The 22219-nt window shown below is 49.2% G+C and overlaps 12 protein-coding genes across 12 annotated transcripts; 8 read left to right on the top strand and 4 right to left on the bottom strand.

Annotated features, from left to right (window-relative positions):
• Positions 1 to 435: 435 nt before the first annotated feature.
• Positions 436 to 1740, bottom strand: N7525_000463 (bromodomain-containing protein; the record flags this gene model as incomplete). The annotated part of the gene is made up of 2 exons (XM_002562332.2): positions 436 to 1506; positions 1564 to 1740. 2 exons carry the CDS (start codon positions 1738 to 1740, stop codon positions 436 to 438), a joined length of 1248 nt encoding a protein of 415 aa, XP_002562378.2.
• A 764-nt stretch (positions 1741 to 2504) lies between these two features.
• Positions 2505 to 4031, bottom strand: N7525_000462 (uncharacterized protein; the record flags this gene model as incomplete). Its single annotated transcript, XM_061211579.1, has 6 exons — positions 2505 to 2954; positions 3030 to 3238; positions 3293 to 3434; positions 3492 to 3591; positions 3656 to 3783; positions 3843 to 4031. 6 exons carry the CDS (start codon positions 4029 to 4031, stop codon positions 2505 to 2507), a joined length of 1218 nt encoding a protein of 405 aa, XP_061070805.1.
• A 1291-nt stretch (positions 4032 to 5322) lies between these two features.
• N7525_000461 (FAD-binding oxidoreductase) lies at positions 5323 to 6910 on the top strand (the record flags this gene model as incomplete). The annotated part of the gene is made up of 2 exons (XM_061211578.1): positions 5323 to 5595; positions 5672 to 6910. The coding sequence occupies 2 exons, from the start codon at positions 5323 to 5325 to the stop codon at positions 6908 to 6910; spliced, it is 1512 nt and encodes a 503-aa protein (XP_061070804.1).
• A 617-nt stretch (positions 6911 to 7527) lies between these two features.
• On the top strand, positions 7528 to 8662 carry N7525_000460 (maleylacetate reductase; the record flags this gene model as incomplete). The annotated part of the gene is made up of 2 exons (XM_002562335.1): positions 7528 to 8053; positions 8115 to 8662. 2 exons carry the CDS (start codon positions 7528 to 7530, stop codon positions 8660 to 8662), a joined length of 1074 nt encoding a protein of 357 aa, XP_002562381.1.
• A 247-nt stretch (positions 8663 to 8909) lies between these two features.
• Positions 8910 to 10619, top strand: N7525_000459 (2-(3-amino-3-carboxypropyl)histidine synthase subunit 1/2; the record flags this gene model as incomplete). Its single annotated transcript, XM_002562336.1, has 1 exon — positions 8910 to 10619. The coding sequence occupies one exon, from the start codon at positions 8910 to 8912 to the stop codon at positions 10617 to 10619; it is 1710 nt and encodes a 569-aa protein (XP_002562382.1).
• A 587-nt stretch (positions 10620 to 11206) lies between these two features.
• Positions 11207 to 13816, top strand: N7525_000458 (uncharacterized protein; the record flags this gene model as incomplete). Its single annotated transcript, XM_002562337.1, has 1 exon — positions 11207 to 13816. One exon carries the CDS (start codon positions 11207 to 11209, stop codon positions 13814 to 13816), a length of 2610 nt encoding a protein of 869 aa, XP_002562383.1.
• Positions 13817 to 14628: 812 nt separating this feature from the next.
• Positions 14629 to 14913, bottom strand: N7525_000457 (uncharacterized protein; the record flags this gene model as incomplete). The annotated part of the gene is made up of 1 exon (XM_061211577.1): positions 14629 to 14913. One exon carries the CDS (start codon positions 14911 to 14913, stop codon positions 14629 to 14631), a length of 285 nt encoding a protein of 94 aa, XP_061070803.1.
• Positions 14914 to 15983: 1070 nt separating this feature from the next.
• Positions 15984 to 16218, top strand: N7525_000456 (uncharacterized protein; the record flags this gene model as incomplete). The annotated part of the gene is made up of 2 exons (XM_061211576.1): positions 15984 to 16116; positions 16169 to 16218. 2 exons carry the CDS (start codon positions 15984 to 15986, stop codon positions 16216 to 16218), a joined length of 183 nt encoding a protein of 60 aa, XP_061070802.1.
• Positions 16219 to 16604: 386 nt separating this feature from the next.
• N7525_000455 (uncharacterized protein) lies at positions 16605 to 17061 on the top strand (the record flags this gene model as incomplete). Its single annotated transcript, XM_061211575.1, has 3 exons — positions 16605 to 16627; positions 16675 to 16895; positions 16943 to 17061. 3 exons carry the CDS (start codon positions 16605 to 16607, stop codon positions 17059 to 17061), a joined length of 363 nt encoding a protein of 120 aa, XP_061070801.1.
• Positions 17062 to 17383: 322 nt separating this feature from the next.
• On the top strand, positions 17384 to 18180 carry N7525_000454 (NudC domain-containing protein; the record flags this gene model as incomplete). The annotated part of the gene is made up of 3 exons (XM_002562339.1): positions 17384 to 17629; positions 17727 to 18048; positions 18149 to 18180. The coding sequence occupies 3 exons, from the start codon at positions 17384 to 17386 to the stop codon at positions 18178 to 18180; spliced, it is 600 nt and encodes a 199-aa protein (XP_002562385.1).
• A 571-nt stretch (positions 18181 to 18751) lies between these two features.
• N7525_000453 (Zn(II)2Cys6 transcription factor domain-containing protein) lies at positions 18752 to 20333 on the top strand (the record flags this gene model as incomplete). The annotated part of the gene is made up of 3 exons (XM_061211574.1): positions 18752 to 18958; positions 19010 to 19375; positions 19509 to 20333. 3 exons carry the CDS (start codon positions 18752 to 18754, stop codon positions 20331 to 20333), a joined length of 1398 nt encoding a protein of 465 aa, XP_061070800.1.
• A 552-nt stretch (positions 20334 to 20885) lies between these two features.
• N7525_000452 (uncharacterized protein) lies at positions 20886 to 21524 on the bottom strand (the record flags this gene model as incomplete). The annotated part of the gene is made up of 1 exon (XM_002562342.1): positions 20886 to 21524. One exon carries the CDS (start codon positions 21522 to 21524, stop codon positions 20886 to 20888), a length of 639 nt encoding a protein of 212 aa, XP_002562388.1.
• Positions 21525 to 22219: the final 695 nt, after the last annotated feature.

The raw sequence follows: 22219 nt of genomic DNA, 5'->3' as shown, positions 1-22219 counted from the left end.
AGCCAAAGAGCCAGAGAGCTCAGTCTGCACACAGAGAGACAAACGCATACCCTGCATGGACTGCATGTCAACAAGGTATAATAATGCCATTAACGTCAAAATATTCTTGTTCAGCTCGGAAACAAGAAAAAAGTGCACATAGCGTTGGTGTTAGGGGTTCTAAGAGCCAATTGGAGGAAGAATATCAAAATCTCCATCTAGAGATAATGTGCTCCGTATGTTTCCCCAATTACTTTGCTCTAGCTTGTTCCAAAATAACAGATTGTTTCCAATGTAAGCTAAGTGTTAGGGGCCAATGATCGCAGTATGTTGTACATCGATATCATTGACGCCTTCGCTGTATAGCACCTCAAGCCCAATCGCCTGATACCAACACCGAAAATAAGAACCTCGCTTCAACAAAACACCTTACTCCAAAGCATGCAGTAGCACGAATCATTCTTCAAGCAAGTATGACCACTCCGGAATCTCCTTGATGAGCTTCCACATGTACTTCTCCAGCTTGACTGCACACTTAGCGTACACCGTTGTGGCATCATTATACTGGCGACAGTTACTTAAGATCAACTTGAGATCGCGGACAAGATCTTTCGGAGTAGTGTAACTCTCCAATCTTTCTTCCATGGTCGACAAATCCATTGGTGATACAATGATATCGTAATAGCCGGGTACTTCATCTTTGTTGACGGGATTGAGAAAGGGCCATGCTAGTTTGTGGTTTTGGATTTCATTCAGAAAACGTCGAAATTCGTTAAAATGAGGTCCTCTGAAACGAGATCCATGGCTTGCTTCTCGCGCTAACTCGTCCATACCCGGAGACCAGCCAGTTTCCCGGATGGCAGGGATAGAGAGTGGATCGATTGGAACCACGACACCGTCGCTAGCGTTAGCCCATTGCTGAGGCGGTAGATGAATGACATGGCTTTTGCTCAAGGTGCGTATTTTGGCTAGGACGGATGCCTTTTGCTTAAGAAGCATTCGGCCAACTTCGAGATATCGAATTCGGGCAAGCATAGAGCATTGCATAAGTGTCCCTCCTTCGTAATCCTTAATACACCCCCTCCAGATAGAGTTGTCGAGAGTGATCTCTTTAGTAAAACCTTGCTTTTGAAAATACCCGATGGCATGATTATCGGCGTAAGTCAGAAAATGCATCACCGGGGAAGTAGCTCTAATATAATCCTTTAAGTGGGCCATAAGATGCGCTCCGTATCCTTTCACCTGCTGATCAGACGAAATAGCACAAAAGACGATTTCGGCAAACTTGCGGTCTCGGAATTCCCGGAATGATATACCGCCAATGACCTCCAAAGGCATCTTAACGATAGCGATCGATAAATGAGCGCGGTCATAGACGAGACGTGCGATGTATTCCTTAGGCATTTCCGGAAGTTGCCTTTGAAATAGACATTTGAGACCTGTAAGGATAATCGTACTCTCTCTAGAGCCATCGTTGTTGACAACCCGAAACTCGATCTCGCCATTTCGTTCTTCCACAACTGCAGGCTTTAGAGCATTTTGTTAACTAGAATGGATTTTTGGCATTTCAAGGTCCTGGCATACCTTCTCTGGGAAAGGAACCCTCCGGGTTATAGCCGGAGCTTTGCCATCCGCCTGTGTCAGCCCATCATGAATGTGTTTGGCTCTTTTGGCATTAGGCGCAATATTCTGCTCTTCACAAGCCGTGCGCTTCGCGGCCAGATTTAGCTCGTCGCTGGCTTGCGACTCTACTTTGTCCATTTGCGTGTGGCGACACTGAAGTTGTCGGTTATGTGAACAATCGGATAGGTGTATCCCGGGCTATCTGAATTGGTTGAATTTATCCTCAAGAATGGAATAGCTAAGTCAAGTAGATTCCAAGACCAGAGGTCAGTCGAGTGTACCCGGTGGTCAACGCTCACTGGCCCTGGCCCTTGTTTCGTTTATAGGAAAAGAGTTATAGACACTATTTCCAGGGGCTTTGGGATGTGATGTGTAAGTTCGGAAGACTTGAACGGCACAAAGGCGGCCTAGAAGGCGGTGAGGATAGCGGAAGACAGTAGAGGTAGGAGCGATTAACTAGTACAAAAAGCGGCACCTGGAATAGGAAAGCCACCCAGCAGAGGAAATCAAGTACGTATACGGAGTAGTGACCTAAGAATTATGGGGAGCGCACGGATGGGAGAGGAGAGGGGTGGAGAGTGATCTACGGAGTACTGGCCCCAGTGATGTACATGGATGATCACATCACGTGAGTCTGATGCTCCATGTATCTAGACAACGTTCCATTGATGAAGTAGAGGCAGTAAGGTAATGAGACTATGAACGAGATAAAGGACAGAACAGCCACTGTTCTAGTCCCATGACCATGATGCTTGGTCTCTGTACCTGCTCAATGCCTGTTTTGGGTTGGGAATCTGTAACATGCGCAATAGAGAAATAATCCAGTCTTAGGAGGCCTGAAATTGAAGTATACATATATGTACATTATTAACTTTAGCTAGGAACGTATAAAACTCCAACTTTTACCACACCCCAGGTGCATCCTTCACGGGCTGGTCACTATTTTCATTAGCCCTAGTCTCATGGGTGATATCAATCTCATTGGAGACCACGATAGCACCCGGGGCCTGGTTGCCCGACATAGGTGCCTGATATGCCTTCAAATTCTGCATTTTGACTTCTTCCATCATCCGCTCCTCGCTCTCGGTAAATGACATACCAATGGTCATGGGATCCGAACTAGCAGCACCCTGACTCTTCCGACTGGAGAAGTCGCGGCCGCCACCAATGCTCCGGAAACCAGCCGAGGGCGATTTATGCGTCTTGTGAGATGACTGAAACTGGCTGCCGAAAACTTTGCTGAGCCAAACTCTGAGCAGGTGAAAGACCATGGGAAGATTGGTCGTGACGACTGCGACGAATGTTTCGCGGGTGCCCCACTCATCAGCCAGTTTTGCGCCATCTTGGGGCTTCTATAGAAAACCAAAAAGAAAGAGGTTAGACAAATACCTTGAGACCGGGAGGAATATGACTGTGTTGAAACTCACCACTAGGAGCATAACACTTTTCATAGTGGCGCAGACAAGAACAAAGACACCCGCACTGAGGACAATAGTGGCCGCGATCTTCTTCACAGGCTTCAGACTCGATTTCCAAAGCATGGGAATTGGGATAAATATGAGATATGGATCGGTAAGGAGGTTTCCAGCGAAGGTTACTGCAATGACAGGTTTCGAAATGGCTGGTTGGCATGTATCTAGATGCAGAGTTAGCATATATTTGAGTGCCCAAGACAGGATGGTAATCTCACTGCCGGGGTCTGGATTGATCTGCCAGTTTTTGTGGAATGGTTGGCATGCGCTGAAGATTGTGATGACACTTGCGAGGAAGCTCCCGATGACAAGGACAAACCCAACATAAATTGGAATTTGATAGCGCCGGCCAAGGCCCTCCTGTTTCGTATTAGTCGCTTGCGAACATCGGGTGCCAGGAAATATTGAGATTAATACCATCAGTCTAATGTAGAATGCCAGCATGGACAATTTGAGTGCATTAATCAATGCCGCATAAGTAGTCCAGCCCGCGATTTGAATTTTGGAGCCAAGCACTCTAATTGAATGTCAGTAATCGAATTCAAATTTGCCCTTCGGTTGATAATTCGTAAGAGACGTACCTATGCTTGTAACTTGGATCGTCGGGCGATAGTGCCTCTCGCTGGGCGGGTGACATGCCATTGTTGGCGAGGCCATTAGACACATTGCCCACACTATAAGCAAGCGATGCTTGCGCAGTATAGAGTAACTATATAAATTAAAATCAGCAAACAGCAAGGCATCGTATCATCAGCTGGAGACAATCACAATTGCAACCCATATAAGATAATCGTCAAGCCGTAAATTCCTCCATCCTGCGGCTTTCCCCCGAGCATATGTTCTAAGAATTGTTACAGCGACGCCAATTGCATATAACGTCCATAATTCAATTATGCCCTTGTTGGCGTCCGATGCGACATCTCGCGGCTCTAAGCCAAATGTCATGGTGGTTGACATTTGTGAATAATAGCGGGGATCGGGATTAGCGCAGCGAAGATTTGCACATGAGAATGGAGAAGGTCCAGTATAAGAAGAGTAGACTAATATCTCTCCCCTGCACTAGCGCGGATCTCTTCAATTTTTGGATTACAATTTCGCCCCAAATGGGACGTGATTTCCAAGGTTTATCGGTGAGACCGAGGGGGATTTTCCAAGATTCCAAGGTTGGTACTGGAGCGGGTATGCTCCATCCATCCTTTGGAACCTTGGAAAGGAACTGGAAGGTTTGTTCCGTGCACAGAAATACCACGGACACAATGATTTCTGCGCACACGGGCACCAATATAACTAGATAGAGTTTTACCTAAATTACTGGGTCTTGCGTATCCATGGATGTCCACGTGCTAACCGTGGACCCTTCAGCTGGTTACCCTAGATTCGGCATTCATGATCGGTATGGTGGAAAATACAGTTTACTCCATCGTGCTCAAGTGCGGCAGGGGCGCAGGACACTTCCAAGGTTGCCGGACATATCGGATACTTCGGAGAACATGCAGTCATTTCCCCTGATGAAAATTTAATTTAGAGCAAATTTGAATTTGCTGATAAATTAAGTGGCATACCAAATTAAATTCTACCAGAACTCTAAGACACAGAGTTAAGTGGAACCTTTGCCAGACGCGATGGATGCACCGCCCCACATGTTTGGGGCCACGCAGATATTCATGTCCAACCACGATGCAGCTAACCACGTTCAGAGTGGGACTTAATTATCCCGATCAGATGGTTGCGCTTATTAGGGCAGCAATACAGGCTGATGGCGGATGTAACATAGCCTAGCCCCTCTATATTAGCGTGCTTACAACATATAGGGGAGCCGGCCGGCAGTTGTCAACTGAAGAAAAATTAAGCAGGGATATTTACCAATTTAGGAACAATGAGGGTGTGTAATTGCTGATAAGAGACCTCGGGACATTCACAGTTGGGAGATATTGCAGGGCCGTGCTACAAGGGAGGCCTAGGGCGGTGTAGATTTCTCTGTTCTATAACTATGCCATTGTGGCTTTTCTAGAATAATACTCTTCTTCTCTGCGCTATTGAAAAGGAGAAACACCCTAACCAAACTGAATCTAGGGCAGTTTTATAATATAATAAATAGTTGGAGCGCCGCACAACTGACAGGGATTCTTACCGAGGTGCAGAAGCATACCCACTTTTTCCTGACGTCTTCTGACGATTTAACGTACAGGGAATCTGGTTCTTGCTTTCTTCTTATCTTTGCCAATTCAGGACATACTCTTTTTGAGCAATGTATCGACTCAAGATAGAGGTGATCACCGCCGTTGTGGCTTGGGCTTTTTCTGCGGCCTCTCTGAGTGTCCCTAGTGGTATCGAGGGGGGCCTTTGCCCACGTGGCGATGCTGAATTCGAGGAATTCGGGAAGAAGCTTTCGAGCTCTGCCAAGGTGTATTATCCGGGATCGAGCGGGTTCGAGGATGTCACTACGCGGTGGTCTGCTCTAGAAGAACCTACAGTGAACGTCGTCGTCGTGCCTGGCAACGAGAACGATGTTGTTGAGACGGTGGGTTTACTTTACTTTTTCCCTTTCGGTGTATGTCAACAGGCAAAGACAGAAACTAATCGTGACGACGGTTTAGGTTAAATACGCCAACCAGAAGGATCTGCCCTTCCTCACGTACAATGGGGTCCACGGAGCCCTCACTTCACTGGGTAAGATGGACCATGGCGTCGGGATCTCTATGAGCCAACTGAGCAGCGTCCAAATTGCCGAAGATGGAAAGACAGCCACCATGGGTGGAGGAACCATGTCCAAGATGGTCACCGACCAGCTTTGGGCCGCAGGAAAGCAGACAGTTACTGGAACCTGTGAATGTGTCAGTCTCGTAGGACCGGCGCTTGGCGGTGGACATGGATGGCTCCAGGGCCACCACGGACTCGTCTCTGACCAATTTGTCTCGATGAATGTTGTTCTTGCCGACGGTACCTTGACGACGATTAACCAGGACTCCGACCTCTGGTGGGCGATGAAGGGTGCTGGACACAACTTCGGCATTGTCACTTCTCTCACCAGCAAGATATATGATATCGAGCACAGTGACTGGGCCATCGAGACACTCGCTTTCAGTGGCGATAAGGTCGAGGCTGTCTACCAGGCTGCCAACGAATATCTTCTAAAGGATGGCACCCAGCCCGCCGGTGTCATCAACTGGTCGTACTGGATGAACAACCCCGACATTGACCCTAGCAACCCCGTCATCGTGTTCTATATCATCCAGGAGGGTGTGAAGGCCGTCGACTCGATTTACACCAAGCCTTTCCACGACATCGGACCGCTCTCCGCTGTGCCCCAGTCAGGCACCTACCAGGACCTTGCTGCATGGACCGGCGTTGCCCTCGACTCCCCGCCATGCCAAAAGGCCGGCCTCGCTAACCCCCGCTTCCCCATCTATCTCCAATCGTACGACGTTTCCGCTCAGAAGAAGGCGTGGGACATCTACGCACCTGCCATCCGTGGATCCTCTGCCTTCAACAACTCAATCCTCATGTTTGAAGGTTACTCTTTTGGCGGTGTCCACGAGATCCCTAGCAGCTCGAGTGCTTTCGCTTTCCGCAGCGAGAATATCCTTGCCGCCCCGCTCATCAACTACCTGCCCGGCGATAAATCAGTTGAGGTCCAGGCGGCTGATTTGGGTAACCAGCTCCGCAACATCCTCTTTGAAGCCACGGGCTTCGAGGACATTCGCGCATATGTCAACTATGCCCACGGAGACGAGACCCTGCAGCAGTTGTATGGCAGCAGTCAAGAGCGCCTGCTGGCCTTGAAGCAAAAGTACGACCCGACTGGCAAGTTTAGCTTTTACGCACCGATCGCATAGATGAGTTAAGCGGGCTTCGAGGATTTGTACGTGTAACATCTTGTTGCAAGCATGTGGAGCTAGGATTACCTGCATAATCTATATATAATTTGATTTGATCCGATTTATTACTATCGAAGCATAGTCCTGACACTTCCGGGGCTGTGTATACCCGAGGCATTAGGTATCTCTAAATCAGGGCTCATTTCAAGTCCCACGCAAACCCTTCGTAAATCAATGCAATGGATTACACTGATTTTCGAGTCCGGACTCAAATTCGAGCCTGGCTTTCAGCCTCAAAAAAGTGACATCGGAACAATAAAATAGAAACGCCCCACCGGGCAGTTTTATATCCATCTAGGCAGTCCATCCATGGTTGGGGATTTCCGTCGATCGGGCTTCGTTATGATCGGAACACCTCCACACAAGAAGTACCGAGCGTACCCAAAACATATGCCAAATTGGCAATTTAATGCAATAGCTGCCAACTTGCAATGGCTCGGAGAATCACCATATCACAACTGCCGATGAAAACCCCACGGCCCCACGGAAGGGCATGACGCTCATCGGATGCGGCGGGGTGTGGGGAACGGACTATAAGGTGGCAAGTTCTCGCTCTCCGGTGGTTCAAACACAAAATGGATACCTTCGAATACAATCCTAACCCCGGTCGTGTCGTCTTTGGGAGCGGTACGCTGCAGAAACTCCCCGATGAGATCTCCCGCCTACAGGTGAAGGCCCCGCTAGTGCTCTCGACACCCCATCAAGTCGGCCAAGCCGAGAGAGTGAAGGAGGTGCTCAAGGGCCAGATCGCCGGTATTTTTAGCGAGGCGACTATGCATACTCCCACGAATGTCACAGACAAGGCTGTTGAGTATGCAAAGGCCCGGGGAACCGACTCGCTCATTTCTATTGGAGGCGGAAGCACTATCGGTCTCGGCAAGGCTATGAGCATTCGCACTGGACTGCCACATATCTGTATTCCGACTACATATGCTGGTAGTGAAATGACCCCGATCCTCGGCGAGACTGCCGATGGATTGAAGAAGACTCGCTCTGACCCCAAAATATTACCCGGCACGGTCATTTACGATGTGGACCTCACAATGACCCTGCCGGCTGCTATGAGTGCCACTAGCGGTGTCAACGCCATTGCGCATGCTGGTAAATATATCTGATTAATTTGCTCTACTTCATACACACGAATCTAATGCGTTGCTGGTAGTCGAGGCTCTCTACGCACGCAATACTAACCCGATCATCAACATGATGGCGCTGGAGGGCATACGGGCACTTGCATCCTCCCTTCCCGAGATTGTCGAGAACTCATCTTCTCAGTCTGCTCGGTCTAAGGCCTTATATGGTGCCTGGCTCTGTGGAACATGCCTAGGCAGTGTGGGCATGTCCATCCACCACAAGCTGTGCCACACACTTGGCGGCAGCTTCAATCTCCCCCATGCCGAAACCCATACCGCTGTCCTCCCGCATGCCATTTCCTATAATGCACCTAGCATCCCTGAGGCTATGAAGCAGTTGGCCGACGCCCTGCCGGATAGCAATGGTGACGCGATCCACGGTTTGAACATACTCTTGGACAAGCTCAAGGTTAAGCGTGGCGTGAAGGATTTTGGCATGAAAGAAGAAGACATTGATAAGGCGGCGGATATTGCACTAGCCAATGCTTACTGGAATCCTCGCCCGATTGAACGCGCGCCGATCCGCGAATTGCTTCGCAGGGTTTGGGCGGGAGAGCCAGCACTGGCGAACTTGTAGATATCCTTTTGACTTTTATGTCGACATGATGAGATCTGTAAATAGGCTCGTGACTCAGAATAATTTGAGTATATTTTCACCAAAATGCGATTACTAGAAAGTTGGGTCGCTTCTGCCAATGGGCTCTATTGTATTTTCCCGTTATCCATGGCGGGGTGAAGTGGGGGGATTTTTTTTTTTCTCCAAAAGACTTTTAGCAATTTCTCGTTCTTGACTTCAACACCACATTTCCCCTTTATCTTACAAAATGGGGTCTGAAATGAAGTCGGCTCCTGTGCTGTCGACGGCCGATGATCGTATTCTCGAAGAAACCAATCCAGTGGCCACGCGAGACCCAGCGGCTCCAGTGTCAGACGATGAACTCTCCATCACCTACGATATCGAGCGCACATTGAAGGATATTCGTCAAGCGCGGTACAAGCGCATTGCTCTCCAGTTCCCAGATGATATGCTTCCTGATGCCCCGAGAGTATTTCAATTGCTCAGTCGGGGCCTGGAACGTGAGGAAGTCGGCGCCAATGGCACACAGCCCTCGAACCAGCCCGATTCTAGCAACGCCGATGCTGACCTTGCTCACTCGATAACTGAGCTCCAGGTGGAGGATAAGACAGAAAAATACTCGCCTCGGTTGACAATTTTGGCCGATACATCTTACGGGACCTGCTGCGTTGACGAAGTGGCCGCGGAACATGTGGACGCAGACGTGGTTGTGCATTATGGGAGGTCGTGTCTGTCGCCAACAGCTCGGCTACCTGTGATCTATGTCTTCACACATGAAGATTTGCCCCTTGAACCAGTGGTACGAGCGTTCAAGGCGACTTATCCTGACCCAGCGACGAAGGTTATCATCGCAGCCGACGTTACCTATGCAGACCACGTTCCTACGGTATACACTCGCCTGGTGGAAGAGGGATATAGCAATATATATGCAACGGAGATCGTTCATGAGCCTTCCTCATCGATTCCCAATCGCACAGTTCCCGAGTCGGTCCAGGAGGCGCCTGAGACGCTGGCCGACTGGCAACTGTTCCACATCTCCGATCCACCAACAGCTCTCATGATGACACTCGCGTCTCGCGTTGCTGCGATCCATATTTATCCTACCAATGACCTTTCAAATGAGGAGATAAAGCCATTGCCTGCTTCAACTGCTGCGGTTTTGCGACGCCGCTATGGTACTCTAGCCTCTTTGACGACCGTGCCTATCTGGGGTATTCTTATCAATACTTTGAGTGTCAAGAACTACCTGCATATTGTGGACCATGTCAAAGAACGAATTGCCCAAGCAGGCAAGAAGAGCTACATGTTCGTGGTTGGTAAATTGAATGCTGCCAAGGTAGCCAATTTTAGTGAAATTGGAGGTTGGGTTGTCATTGGCTGCTGGGAGAGCTCTTTGGTGGATAGCAAGGATTTCTGGAAGCCAGTCATCACTCCATTCGAATTGGAGCTGGCCTTGAAAGACGACTCAGACCGGGTGTGGACAGGAGCGTGGCAGAGTGACTTTCAGGCAGTCCTCGATGCACCAGCCCAGGAGCTCAACGGAAATGAAGATGACCAGGGGACATCCAATGGCGCGAACATGTCGGATGAGGATGACATGTCAGAACCCGAATCGGCGCCGCCCGAGTTTGACTTTCGCACCGGTCGATACGTCTCACATTCCCGCCCAATGCGAGATCCCGCGCCCCGCGCTTCTCTGGTCGATGGATCATCCACCACCGGGCCGTCCGCTGCTAGGGCACTGGCGCGGCGAGCTAAGGGCGACTTGGCTATGATCGGCGGTGCCGTTTCACCAGGGGCAGAATACTTGCGATCGCAACGGACGTGGAAAGGCCTGGGTAGTGACTTTGATATTCGATACGATGAGGAAGACTCGGAGGATAGTACCCTGGTCAAGGAAGGGCGCAAGGGTATTGCGAGGGGGTACACTGTAGGCGATGCATCCGAAAAACATTAGTCCCAATGGCCTAGCACAGAAACCATTTGCAATAGATTCAGCGATCAATATATTCCATTTTCTTTGCAGAACGGGAACCATAAACTACGGTAGGTCATCAAAATCCGGGGGTTTGATGGCTATCGCTATCACATGACGCTGGTCTCTCCTAACGGGCGCATCCGGATATCACCTTGTCTCGCTCACCTTTTTGCACTTCTTCTCCCACTCTTTCGCTCGCTTTCATTTCTCAGGGTCATAGCGGCATAAATAACAATTCCCTCTTTCTTTGCTTTCCCCTCTTTGGGGATCTCGTCTGTTCCCCTCCCTCTTATACCCCTCCCTTTCTCCCTCCCCCCTTCAGATACCCCAATTCGTTAGCCCTTGCGACCCCATCTTTTCAATTATCGAGTGTTTACCTTTAATGGCCTTGCATGGTGGCTTACCTCAGGGTGTGCTTGCCCCCTCGATTGCACCGTCCAGTTGTTCTTATCATGTGCCGCGTCTCTAACCGCCGAGCTCGCGACCTCGCGCTATCTCGATCCTCGACCTAAGTACTGGATTCTGTTGTTCATCCAGGACCGATCAAAAATCACAGCCTTGACACCATGGCTTGGGGAGAAGATGCTGGTGAGGACGCAGCGTCGCACCTGACGGTGCTGGAAAATGCCTTGCAACACTCTGTTATCTCAGAAGAACGAACCCTGTCAACCTTTGAGCGAGTGATAACAACAAATGCACCTATATTCGAGTCTCTGTTACTTCAGATTCCGACCGATACAATCATAAAGCTGTATCACACTTCATATTACCTCCGTACGTTCCTTCGATCATATCCGACCGCATGGAAGTCACTCTCTTTTCGCCTACAATTTCCTTCAAGCACCCTGCCAAATCCTCAAATCAACGACCCCGGCGGCCTCGAAACAGCCCCCGCGCGTCAATCCCGACCTTATGCGCTAGATATGTTCCTGATGAATGTTGTGATGCCATTCAGTAGGTGTCTGAAAAGCCTAGAACTGGACAACACGGCTATTTCGGGAGAGAACCTGACCTCGACCGTGCTGCATTCACGTCGGGAAACGCTCGTACACCTATCTGTTCGGGGCTGCAAGAATGTCTCATTGAAATATCACATCGTTCCTTTCTTAACGATGTTCGCGCTGCAATGTGACATTGACATGGAGAATAACACCGGCAGCTCTCCCGGGATGCAACGACTTGCTCTTAAGAGTATCTATGCCTACCGATGCCGTCATCATCGAAGACGCCCTTATTTATCATCTTCACTGATGCGGAAGGACGCTGACGCGGAGTCGACCCATGAACTTGTCAATATCTGCCACAAGCTAGGCATCTGGACTGATACCGCTTGGTGCACCACACCTGCGGGTAGATGCGCTCGCAGAGCCGGTTATGTCAAATCGAGGTTCCCGCATGGAGTAGGGTCGCCGGAGGTTTGGGTAGTCTTTGATCGACTCTGGAGGTCTAAAAACTGGATCGGCCCCACCGAGTCTGAGACCCCTCAGTCAAACGTATACGATGGAAAGCTGTGGGAGAATCGTGATACGGGATTCTATGGCGAGGCATTAGGAACTGGCGAGGGTATCGATTGGGGTGAAGGCAAAATGGTACCTGCCCATCTGCGCCGGAGTCATACCCAATTTGTTGACAAGATCCGCTGTGACAACTGCCTTGAGGATATCTCAGAGCGATGTGAACATTGCAGTGTTCTAATGCACTGTGTCGGATGCCGTAAAACACTATGTGCGAGTTGTGCCCACGAACGGCCGTATCTTCACAGAAGCACACCATCTTCATCTGAAAAGACCCAGAATGCACCGGATTCCTTCTGGTGGGCACCTGGGGCCACACACTCTCCGGGATCAATGCACGATCCCGTGGATATTCTGGCAGATCCCCATCAACCCCAAGGTACAGGGATGGATCCGCCGCCTATCCTCAATTTCCATTGGTGCTGCACCAAGCCTGACCTCTCCGGGGGAGGCGGGATTAGCATCGGGCCTCGCAATGGTGAGGTGGACCAGGTACGAGCCGTGCCTTTGCCACGGGGCCAAGGCTGGGAGGACCTAGAGTACACCGTTAGTGAATGGAGCAAGACGTTCCCCAAGTATGCATATGGGGATCCGAGCAAGCCGGACTACTCGCTTGAAACGGGTCATTTGGCGATGATGAAGTGGCTGTTAGGACCACCTAACCGGGAAGTTTCACCGTGTCCGCGTAACTTGTGCCAAGGATGTTACGATTCACCACAGTGGAAGGTGCACTGTAAGAGCTGCTCCAAGCCTCTCTGCATTGAGCATGACCTCCGCGGACTTCGGTTAAGGATATGTGGTTACCGAGACCTCGAGACAGAAAAGCAAATCATTCAAAATCGATTCGCTGCGAATCTTTCGGGGTCCCTCATGCCTAGTCACCTTCCTGAATACGACATGGTATTCAGAAGCCAGCTTCTTGACTCGACAAACAAAAGCTTTATTGACGACTCACGTCAAGAGAGCATGGACGAGGAAAACACGGCCGAATCACAGGTTGGTGACCAGTCTGCTCCTGTTTCATTCTTCTCCAACCGACAATCTCGCTCATTTTCGGCCCCCGCGTCTGACCATTCTTCCCCTCCATCGTCCTCATCCTCCACTTTCTTTGATTCGCCGACATTCGAATCCCCAAGATGGCAAGGTTGCCAATCCTTCTTCTGCCCCCCGGCTGATCCTATCACCGGAATCAGAGATGTCAGAGGCGGGATCCGGGATCCACGTCCCAGGTGCCCCAGCTATCTGCGAGAATGCAAAGGCTGCAAGGTGTATGTATGCGCAGACTGCATATACACCCATCCACCCTGCAAATGCTCGTATTGCGAGGAAAACTACTTGTGCCCCAATTGCATGATGGACCGCCCTCGTGACAGTTTGTGCCGCCGTCGCCAGGAGGAAAAGGCGCAGCGTGACCGCAAATGGAAAAAGGAAATGCAGCTGCTCGAAGCCATCCTGGAGCTCAAAGTGGCTAATGAGACGGCTGAGTTTGCAGGCGAGTTCTTTGACCTCGTCGAGCGGCGCAATAGTTTGCCTTCGGGGACTACGGTCCCCTTTGATGACGGGGTCGCCGATCTTTTCGAAGGTGACATTGCAGCAGCGGAAACATCCGCCTCGCACTTTGAGCCTGATGACCTTGAGTGGTTCCTCCAAGACTCTCATTAGTCCGGGACGCTGCTCACCGTCTCCGGTTCGGACTTTTCGACTCGTGATTATGAAGGTTTCTCAAGTTTGCTTTTCTCGCTCTCTCTCTCTTTTTTATTTTTTTTTTCTCAGTTTCTTCAGCGATCTCATATCCTGGCGTCATAGGGGAATCTATCTACTCTTATGAAATATTTTCGAAGCAATCTACCCCATCGGGATCAATATCATGGTGTTCTAACTCGGCGTTGTACCAAGCGAAATGGATCAGCGCATTGCACGTCTGCTTCTGCCACCCTACCCCTCTTGAAACCGGGCTGAGGCTGCATATGAGGGCATGGGTTACACCATTTACCCGGCGGTTTCTCGGGAAGGGCTGCGTTGACGACATATCTGGCCAATGGATGCAGGCACCGCCAGAATTTATGATTTGTTATCTTTACTTTGTCTTTATCGGACTGGCCTGATGGATGACTGGGAATGAATGTGCAACTGGTTGACCATGTAGGGACATCTCTTAAAGAATTGGGTATTAATTTACCGCTTGCTTTTCTACTGCATTCTTTCATCCTTGTAGCCTTCACACCAATCATCATATCTCCCTTGTGTTGGTTCAATATTGGATCCTTGGCTAGTCAAGGATGTCTGAACAACAGCGCCACACCCCGGACGAACTATAACAGCCAGTAATAATGCACCACAGGGATTAAAACAATACTTAATCCATGCAGATAGCGGAGTAATCTAACCTGAACACATTAAATCATCGTCATCCGTCAGCTGGGATGAACAAGCACAGCCCCAGTCAAATGTGAAACCCGATCAGATACCCGAACCTAGCGCCCGAAGAACATCCCAGGTGCGGTTTCATCATCTGACGTGACCTTGACAAAAGCACCAAAAGTACCCAAGCGCCTCAGAACGTGTCGGCCCGTAGATGGGTAGAGGAATGCGGTCAAGGACAGCGGCCATGGCACCGCGCTAGTGTATGCAAACCACGTGGATTCTCGAGCAACGTCTACGGCTCTGCACGTCCCGGGACTCTTATCGGCGGTGTACACGCCGTTTGGACCAATGGGGTTGTTGAAGTTCGGTCGTGTGTTGGGCTCTACTTTGTACATACTCCATATAGTAGAGGGTTTCGAGCGGTCCGTGTGATTCAGCTAGCCCTGCAGGGCTGAGGTGTTGGATATATAGTTTACTAGGATGTGTTGGTATTATCTACTCCGTATGTTGTAGGTAGAAGCTGAACCTCATAGACTGGAAATATTAGTAGATCTGTTACTACACAACATGCAACATACAACATACAACGTATGTTGTATATAGATCGCCGAGAGTTATCAATTCGGGATCGGACGATCACTATCCAGTTCTACCCGCTTCCCCGGTGCCCTTTTTTCTTTAATTATTATTTTAATTAGTTATTATTTTATATTATCTGATATTACTTCTCTTTAATTCGGATTGTTCCATATGATACGTATGGAACCATTTTCACCCCTTAAAAGCGTAAGATATCCGATCGGCGCGGATGTACTTCCCCGGTCCCCGATTGGATGCGGGACAACCTCGGCAGACTGGAAGGCATCCTATTAGTGAAGACAAGACATATTTGGAATTCGATGGAGTACAGAATGTAGTAGGAAGTGCCATACGCTCCCGTTATGATCTGACATCATAGTCAATTTGATATGTACTTTTTCCAAGGGGTAAAAAACAAGGAAAAAAGGGGAAAAAAAGGAAAAAAAAAAAAAAAAAAGGAGCGTTAAATATCATGAGCCCGTCACAAACGGATCCCACCAATAAAACATACATACCCAGATATTTATTCCAAGGCTCCTTTCCAAGGGCTAAGCGGACCGTTGACCCGTTTTTCAACAATTTACAACATAGGGAGAAGATGTCGGTGAACGCGTTCCTTGATAGACGCGTGACCGGTCTATTTCCGAAGCAAACATTATTTGACAGGGATTATCTTTTATTATCTTTTTTATTTAGGGGAATAAGGAATAAGAAATAAGAAATTCGAATAAGAACAGGGCTCATTCGGATTTTTTTTTTAATTAAAACCTTTCTTTATATAAAGCCTTTGCTGTCCGTCTATCTGACTTTAATCAACTCCTGACTTCCAACCCTTTTTGAGACGAGAACTATACACTATACAAATTCCTCTTTCTTCATATTCACCATGGATAAAATCAAGACACCCAAGGAGGAACCACAAGAGAAGACAGACTCCCAACCTATGACGGTTGAAGAATACCAGAAGAAATGGGATCAGATGCTCCAGGATACCGCAAAGCAGATCGACAAGATTCGAGGTGAGTTCTGTTTTTTTTTGACATATGCAGAAGAGGACACTGACAGCTATAGAAAATGAGCAAGCAAGAAGGTCGAATAATGGTCAAACCGAACAGCGTTGATCAACGCCACTTTTGCTGTTGAAACCGTCTATGCAAGCTGTGCGGTTAGCTTTTCTGGTGTTTTGCTTTTTGCTTTTTTTTTTGTTGCTTCCCCTTTTTTCCCACGAGAGCATTGGGGATAGGATCAGAAGGTGTTTTTTTTGGGGGGAGTACATTATACCTGGAAGCTTGAGTCATTTTGGTTACAAGACATGAGAATACAATTTCCTTATACCCGGCTATACCCAACAGATGCTGGGATGTACGGAGTAGCAGAAAAAAGGAAAGAGCCTCAAGTGGGGAGGCACTTACCCTTTTGGTGATTTGATATCCTGCATTGAACTGCATTAGCCAACTGCATTTACCTGCACTGTCAATCATCGGAATCCTCTTTTCAGCTGCACGTCATGGCTAATGAGTTTCAACCCTCGTAGGTTCGTCCCAGAATGGCAATGGACATATCCTCACTGATCCTAGGCCACTCGAGGTTGTTGCTCACAATGCCACCGTCATCTTAAGCGGTGTGCTTCTGGGCGCAATACTTGCGTTTGTTACTTCTCATTTGGGCTGGCTGCGCCGCTATCTCCGCCTCAACGACCGCTTGATCAACACACTCCTCCCACTAGGACCGCAATTCTTTTTCTTTACATTACCGCTGTGGTTCATTGTGACGATACGTCCTGTTACGCGCATTTCCGGTATGCATCTAACAGTGGCGTGGAGGTAACCGCTCTAACTTTCTTAGTGTTCATCGTGGAATACGCTACTGCACTTTGCAAGGCATTGGCATCCTATGTGTTCCCAGCTGCGGAGGGTAATATCGTTGAGAGTGTCGAAATCCCGGCTCAAATCACCACATCTTAAGATGTTGAACACAGGAAATTGTACTTACACTTGATACCTACCGTACCCCTGTTTCAGATTATGCAATCAAACAGACCTGAAAGAGACATCCCGAGTTCAAGTCCATTATAGAGATATCGCGGTGTAGAGTCGGCGATTAGGGCTGGCGGCAAAAGCGCCAAAGGAGGGAAAGCCAAGGTCTCCACATTTTTCCTTATTGGGCCTTTGCTTGTCCATCCTCACCTGGGCGACTAATCATTACTACTCCCTACACCGTTACACCGTTACACCGTCTACTCAAATAGCCCCTTACTCCTATCATTTCTCCTTTCGACCTGCCATCATGTCTGCCGATCTCGACCAAAACCCCTCCCCTGCCGACCTAGCCGAACGCGAACGCGAGAACAAAGAGCGCAAAGCCCGTGAGGATGCGGAACAAGCTCAGCTCCCCTACAAATGGACACAGACCATTCGCGATGTGGATGTGACGGCACCGATTCCTGGTAATCTCAAGGGCCGCGACTTGGATGTGCTGTTGACCAAGAACAAAATTCGCGTCGCCATCAAGGGTCAGGAGCCCCTCATCGAAGTATGTCCATCGTCCCCACACCCGGAGAATTACACCGTACACTCTAAATCAACACAACTCAAAAACAGCCGGCTAACTACCCAATGTTCCTATTCAGGGCGACTTCCCCCACGCCATTCGCGTCGACGAATCCTCTTGGACCCTCGAGACTACCCCCACCCCGCCCGGCAAGGAAATCAGCATCCATCTCGATAAGGTGAACAAGGTCGAATGGTGGGCTCATGTTGTGACCACTGCTCCCAAAATCGATGTCACCAAGATTACCCCCGAGAACTCCAGCCTAGGCGATCTGGACGGCGAGACTCGCGCCATGGTCGAGAAGATGATGTATGATCAGCGGCAGAAGGAGATGGGTGCTCCCAGTAGTGATGAGCAACGGAAGATGGAGTTGCTGAAGAAGTTCCAGGCCGAGCATCCCGGTAAGTTGTTATTGTCTTGCATCTGTTGACGGTCATTTCGTCAATCCATGGACACGAGTGCATGCTTTGTTTTGATATGTTGCTAACGTGCGTCTTGCAGAGATGGATTTCTCTAATGCCAAGATGGGTTAAACTATTAGTATTCGAGGATACCTAGCCCTTCTCTATGCAAAAAGTATCGATGTATGAAGTAAAAGTTATGCGCATGGGTGGATGATCTCGATGAATGATGAATTGCATGGCGTTTCTCGAATCCAATTTCCAATACCGACGGGTCTCCGATTTATATGTTCCTGGAAGTAGATGTCTTCTCTGCATTTACATATACTTCCTCTTGTCAATTTTCCATTCTCTGCATGTACTGCCAAATACGAGAATTACCATATCGGGGATAGCGCCCGTTCTAATCGATCTTCCCTTCGCCTCCCCCGTATTCTCACAGCACGGCAGTTTCTCACTCGATTTGGACAAAGCGATCATCCTAACTAGAACAAGGCGCAGTTGCGCAGCTGAGCCTCCCGTTTCTTTTCAAGGTTGCACCCCGCGTGAGATCCAAGCCGCAGAGCTATATCGGAACCCAGTATCTCGATGCTTCGAGACGCCCGACGTCAGCTTATTCGTATAGCCTCAGCATACATCTGATTCAATAGGTTGCCGAACATTCCCGGAGTCAAATATATAATTCGAGAAGAAAATGGAAAAAATGGACGATATGCAGCCTAAAACCCAAACCCGGCCACGCTCGTCTAGGCACGTGCAAGGACAGAATATGGTCTTTCGAATCCCGAACTACAAATCAAAGAGCTCCCTAGCTTGCGGGTCCGAACAGTCTGGACAGGTCTACCATGCCCGCCGGTCTCACCGGAAATCCCGTGCCGGTTGCGTGAACTGTAAGCAGCGAAGAGTCAAGGTACTTCCGACACCCCCATTATCAACCACCGGCTGATAGTGACCGATCAAGTGTGATGAAGCGAAACCACATTGCCTCCGTTGCCAAAGACATGGCATCGAGTGTGACTATACAAGCCAGCCATCCCGACCTCAAAAGACCAATAGTATCGTTTCCCAATTCATCCAAGCCAACCCTGACTTGATCTCGATTGATTCTCTAGCTTCTTCAATGTCTCTAATGACAGTCGCGGACAAGTTGAATGAACTACTGCAACCGCCCTCCGCTACCGGTAACCATTTGCCGAGATTAACAGATGCCACAGCATCAGCCCGCACGATGGAAGCATTGCATCATTTCCACCAAGCCCCAGCATTCAGCGACGTCCAAACGCCTGTTCGCGTAGTAATGGGCAAAATGGTCGAGCTTGCCTTCGAAGTGAGTTCATCCATGGTTCAAGTCCTCCTTTCCCCTATATTTGCCATAGCCAACCTCAACAAAACATAACCCTATAAACTGCCTAGGTACATGCCTAATACAACTTCAAACACTAACCCCCAAAACCAACCAGACCCCCTTCCTCATGCACGCCATAATAGCATCGGCAACAACCCACCTATGCGCCCTCGTCCCAGATAACAGAGACTATCGCCTAGCAGAAGCCTACCACTGGCAACAAACAATAAACCAATACTCAACCGAAGTCTCCACAAACATAACCCGCGAAAACATGGACAAGCTCTACTCCGTCTGTCTAATGATAAGCATGCACTCCTTCATCCAAGAAACCTTCAACCCACACGCCTCCTTCGTCTTCACCACCGACCCAACAGCCCTAACCTGGCTCCGCCTGCAAGGCGGACTCCGCTACCTCCTCGCGCGCACGCACCGCTGGCTCCCGCAGAGCATGTGGTGGACCATCTTCATGGAGTCGCGGGATCCATCCATGGATTTCGAGGATAAGCGTCCTGGTCGCGTAGGTCTTGATCCGGACTTGGCGGATCTGTGTGGGATTACGGAGGATTCGACCGTCGAGGGGAATGTGTTTTTGTGGCCTTTGCGCATGCTTATGGGGTTGTTGCCGTTTGAGAGGGGGCCGGGGAGTTTTAGGGTTTATAATACTTGGATGGGGAGGTTGGAGGGTCCGTTCTATGAGTGTTTGCTTAGGAAGGAGCCGGCGGCGTTGGTTTTGTTGGCTTGGTGGTTGGGGCTTATGTGTTATGTTGAGCAGTGGTGGGTTGAGACGAGGGTTCGATCGGAGTGTACGGCAATCTGTATGTTTTTGGAGGATAGTTGTGATCCGCTGGTTTTGAGGTTGTTGGAGTTCCCGGCTTTGTGTTGTGGGTATTTGCTTAGACACGAGCAGGAACGGGCTAGGGTCCTTGAGTTGGAGTGACGGTGGTTTCAATATGGGATTTGTTGCATTGATACCTTCTTCTTGTTGGTTGGTTGTCTATCTAGATGTTTTATTGGGAGTTAGTAGCAGTAGGGCTGGAGGTGGAGCATATGATTGACAAGATGTATTAATGTATTCGGTCTATCGGAATTATTACACTATTTATGCCTGCCAGGATGCGAGTGAGGACCCAGGTAACCGATGATCTCGATACAGTGTCCTCCTGCATGACAGGCGAGTATGGTATGTGCAGGTCAATATTAAGTATCCAAAGCTATCCCAAAAGAAATTCCTTTTTGCACCAAGTCCCGCCGTGTCGTAAACATTCGATCAGTATCCATAAATGATGTCGTCGCGTCATGTGCAATGAAAGAGAACCAAAAAAGACAAGCAAAAAGTAGAGCGATGCAGCAGTCGGAGAAGGAAATTAAATCCACAAAGGACGATTCCAGATCAGCCCAGACCAAAAGATCGAAGTGGAAAAATATTAAACAGGCTAATAAGCAAAGGCCAGCAAGCAAACGGTCTTTCCGCAATCAGAGCGAGGCTGTATCATCGGCTCTCCCAAGAGACCCGCCGATGACGACGAATGGACCGATCATCCTCAGAGTATGTAGGACCAGTCCGCGAGCCATTCATGCGGGCAGCAGGCGGCGGATTAATGATCACCGCCATAGCGGACGAGATGGAGATGGACCGCGAACGACACAGTACTGAAGAGTGACGGGGAGAGTATGGCGGTGGCGGAGTCTCCCTCGTTGCAGTGGAGGTATTGCCGTAGCTGCTGGGAAAGGAAATGGCCGATGAACTATCGGAAGTGACATCTTCATCGTAACGATTGGCGCTCTTTTCATCTTGGGGGTAAGAGTTCTGGGACTCGGAAGAAATAGATGGGTCACGCATATGGGCTTCTAGAGTTTTCTCGTGGAGACTCATCGGACGGGCTGTGTACTGCGGGAGGGGAGCCACGCTGGAATAGCCCGCATCCTCCGAGTCAGAGGGTGGGGGTCCGTGCCCGTGGCCCCCGGTTTGGGGTGCTGAGCGGATAAATTCGCCTTCCCCGGAGAGTGTAAAGTGGCCTGTCTGGAAGCCCGCGGGGTTGGACCTTTGGGACATCTCAGGAGATGAATGATGCTGCGATGGTTTCTCGTCTCGGGCGAAGCACCCACAAAGTGCGGAGAGGAAAGACATAACTCAATGAGGTGTCCGTTCTCTAATTGACAGTTCCAAAGCCAATAGTTATTTGACTGTAGCGAGAGAAAGCTGGTCCGTGAGATCTGTAATAAGAAACAGCTCTCGACAAGAACTTATGGTTTGAGCCTCAAAACGCCGATAGTGGGCTGAACCCCACTTGCGTCGATAAGCCCCAGACTTGAACCGGACAAACAGAGAGAATAAGAATGAATATGAATCTAGAAAGGCACACTCATATAGAGATGGAAAAGAAGAAGATGAGGGGTGAAAGAAAGGCCAGATGAGAGCTGACCCGGACAAGGCACCCGCAGGCATCCAGATTCCCAGGACCTCTGATTGGCTCTGATAAGATAGTATGTATGCCTGAGGCACTAGGATTGTGACGAATGAGGTAATATAAATACGCGTCCATTGACTTTTGAACCGACCCTGCCCCAGGAGAAGCTGGCCAAAACCAAACGAGACTCGTTGTAGTCCATTAGGGACGACAAAGAAACATTAAATCAAGAAGGATATCTGCTTGATGAGTCATTCATCCACGGTTTTTTTGTCCTAAGTGGCAGCTTTCAAGATTTATTGAGAGCTTGTACCAAGGTTCATGATTAGAATCCGCAGAGACGCGTAGGATATATAAAACTTCTCATTGATCCCTCAGTAGGTTGTTAAAAGTGCACCTGGGCACTTTGCATGGG

This window comes from Penicillium rubens (assembly GCF_028828025.1).
Source record: "Penicillium rubens strain IBT 27055 chromosome Unknown utg000001l_segment0_segment0, whole genome shotgun sequence".
NCBI classification, from domain to species: Eukaryota; Fungi; Ascomycota; class Eurotiomycetes; order Eurotiales; family Aspergillaceae; genus Penicillium; species Penicillium rubens.
Note: the sequence above shows the minus strand (reverse complement) of the source record. Positions and strands in the feature narration are given on the sequence as shown.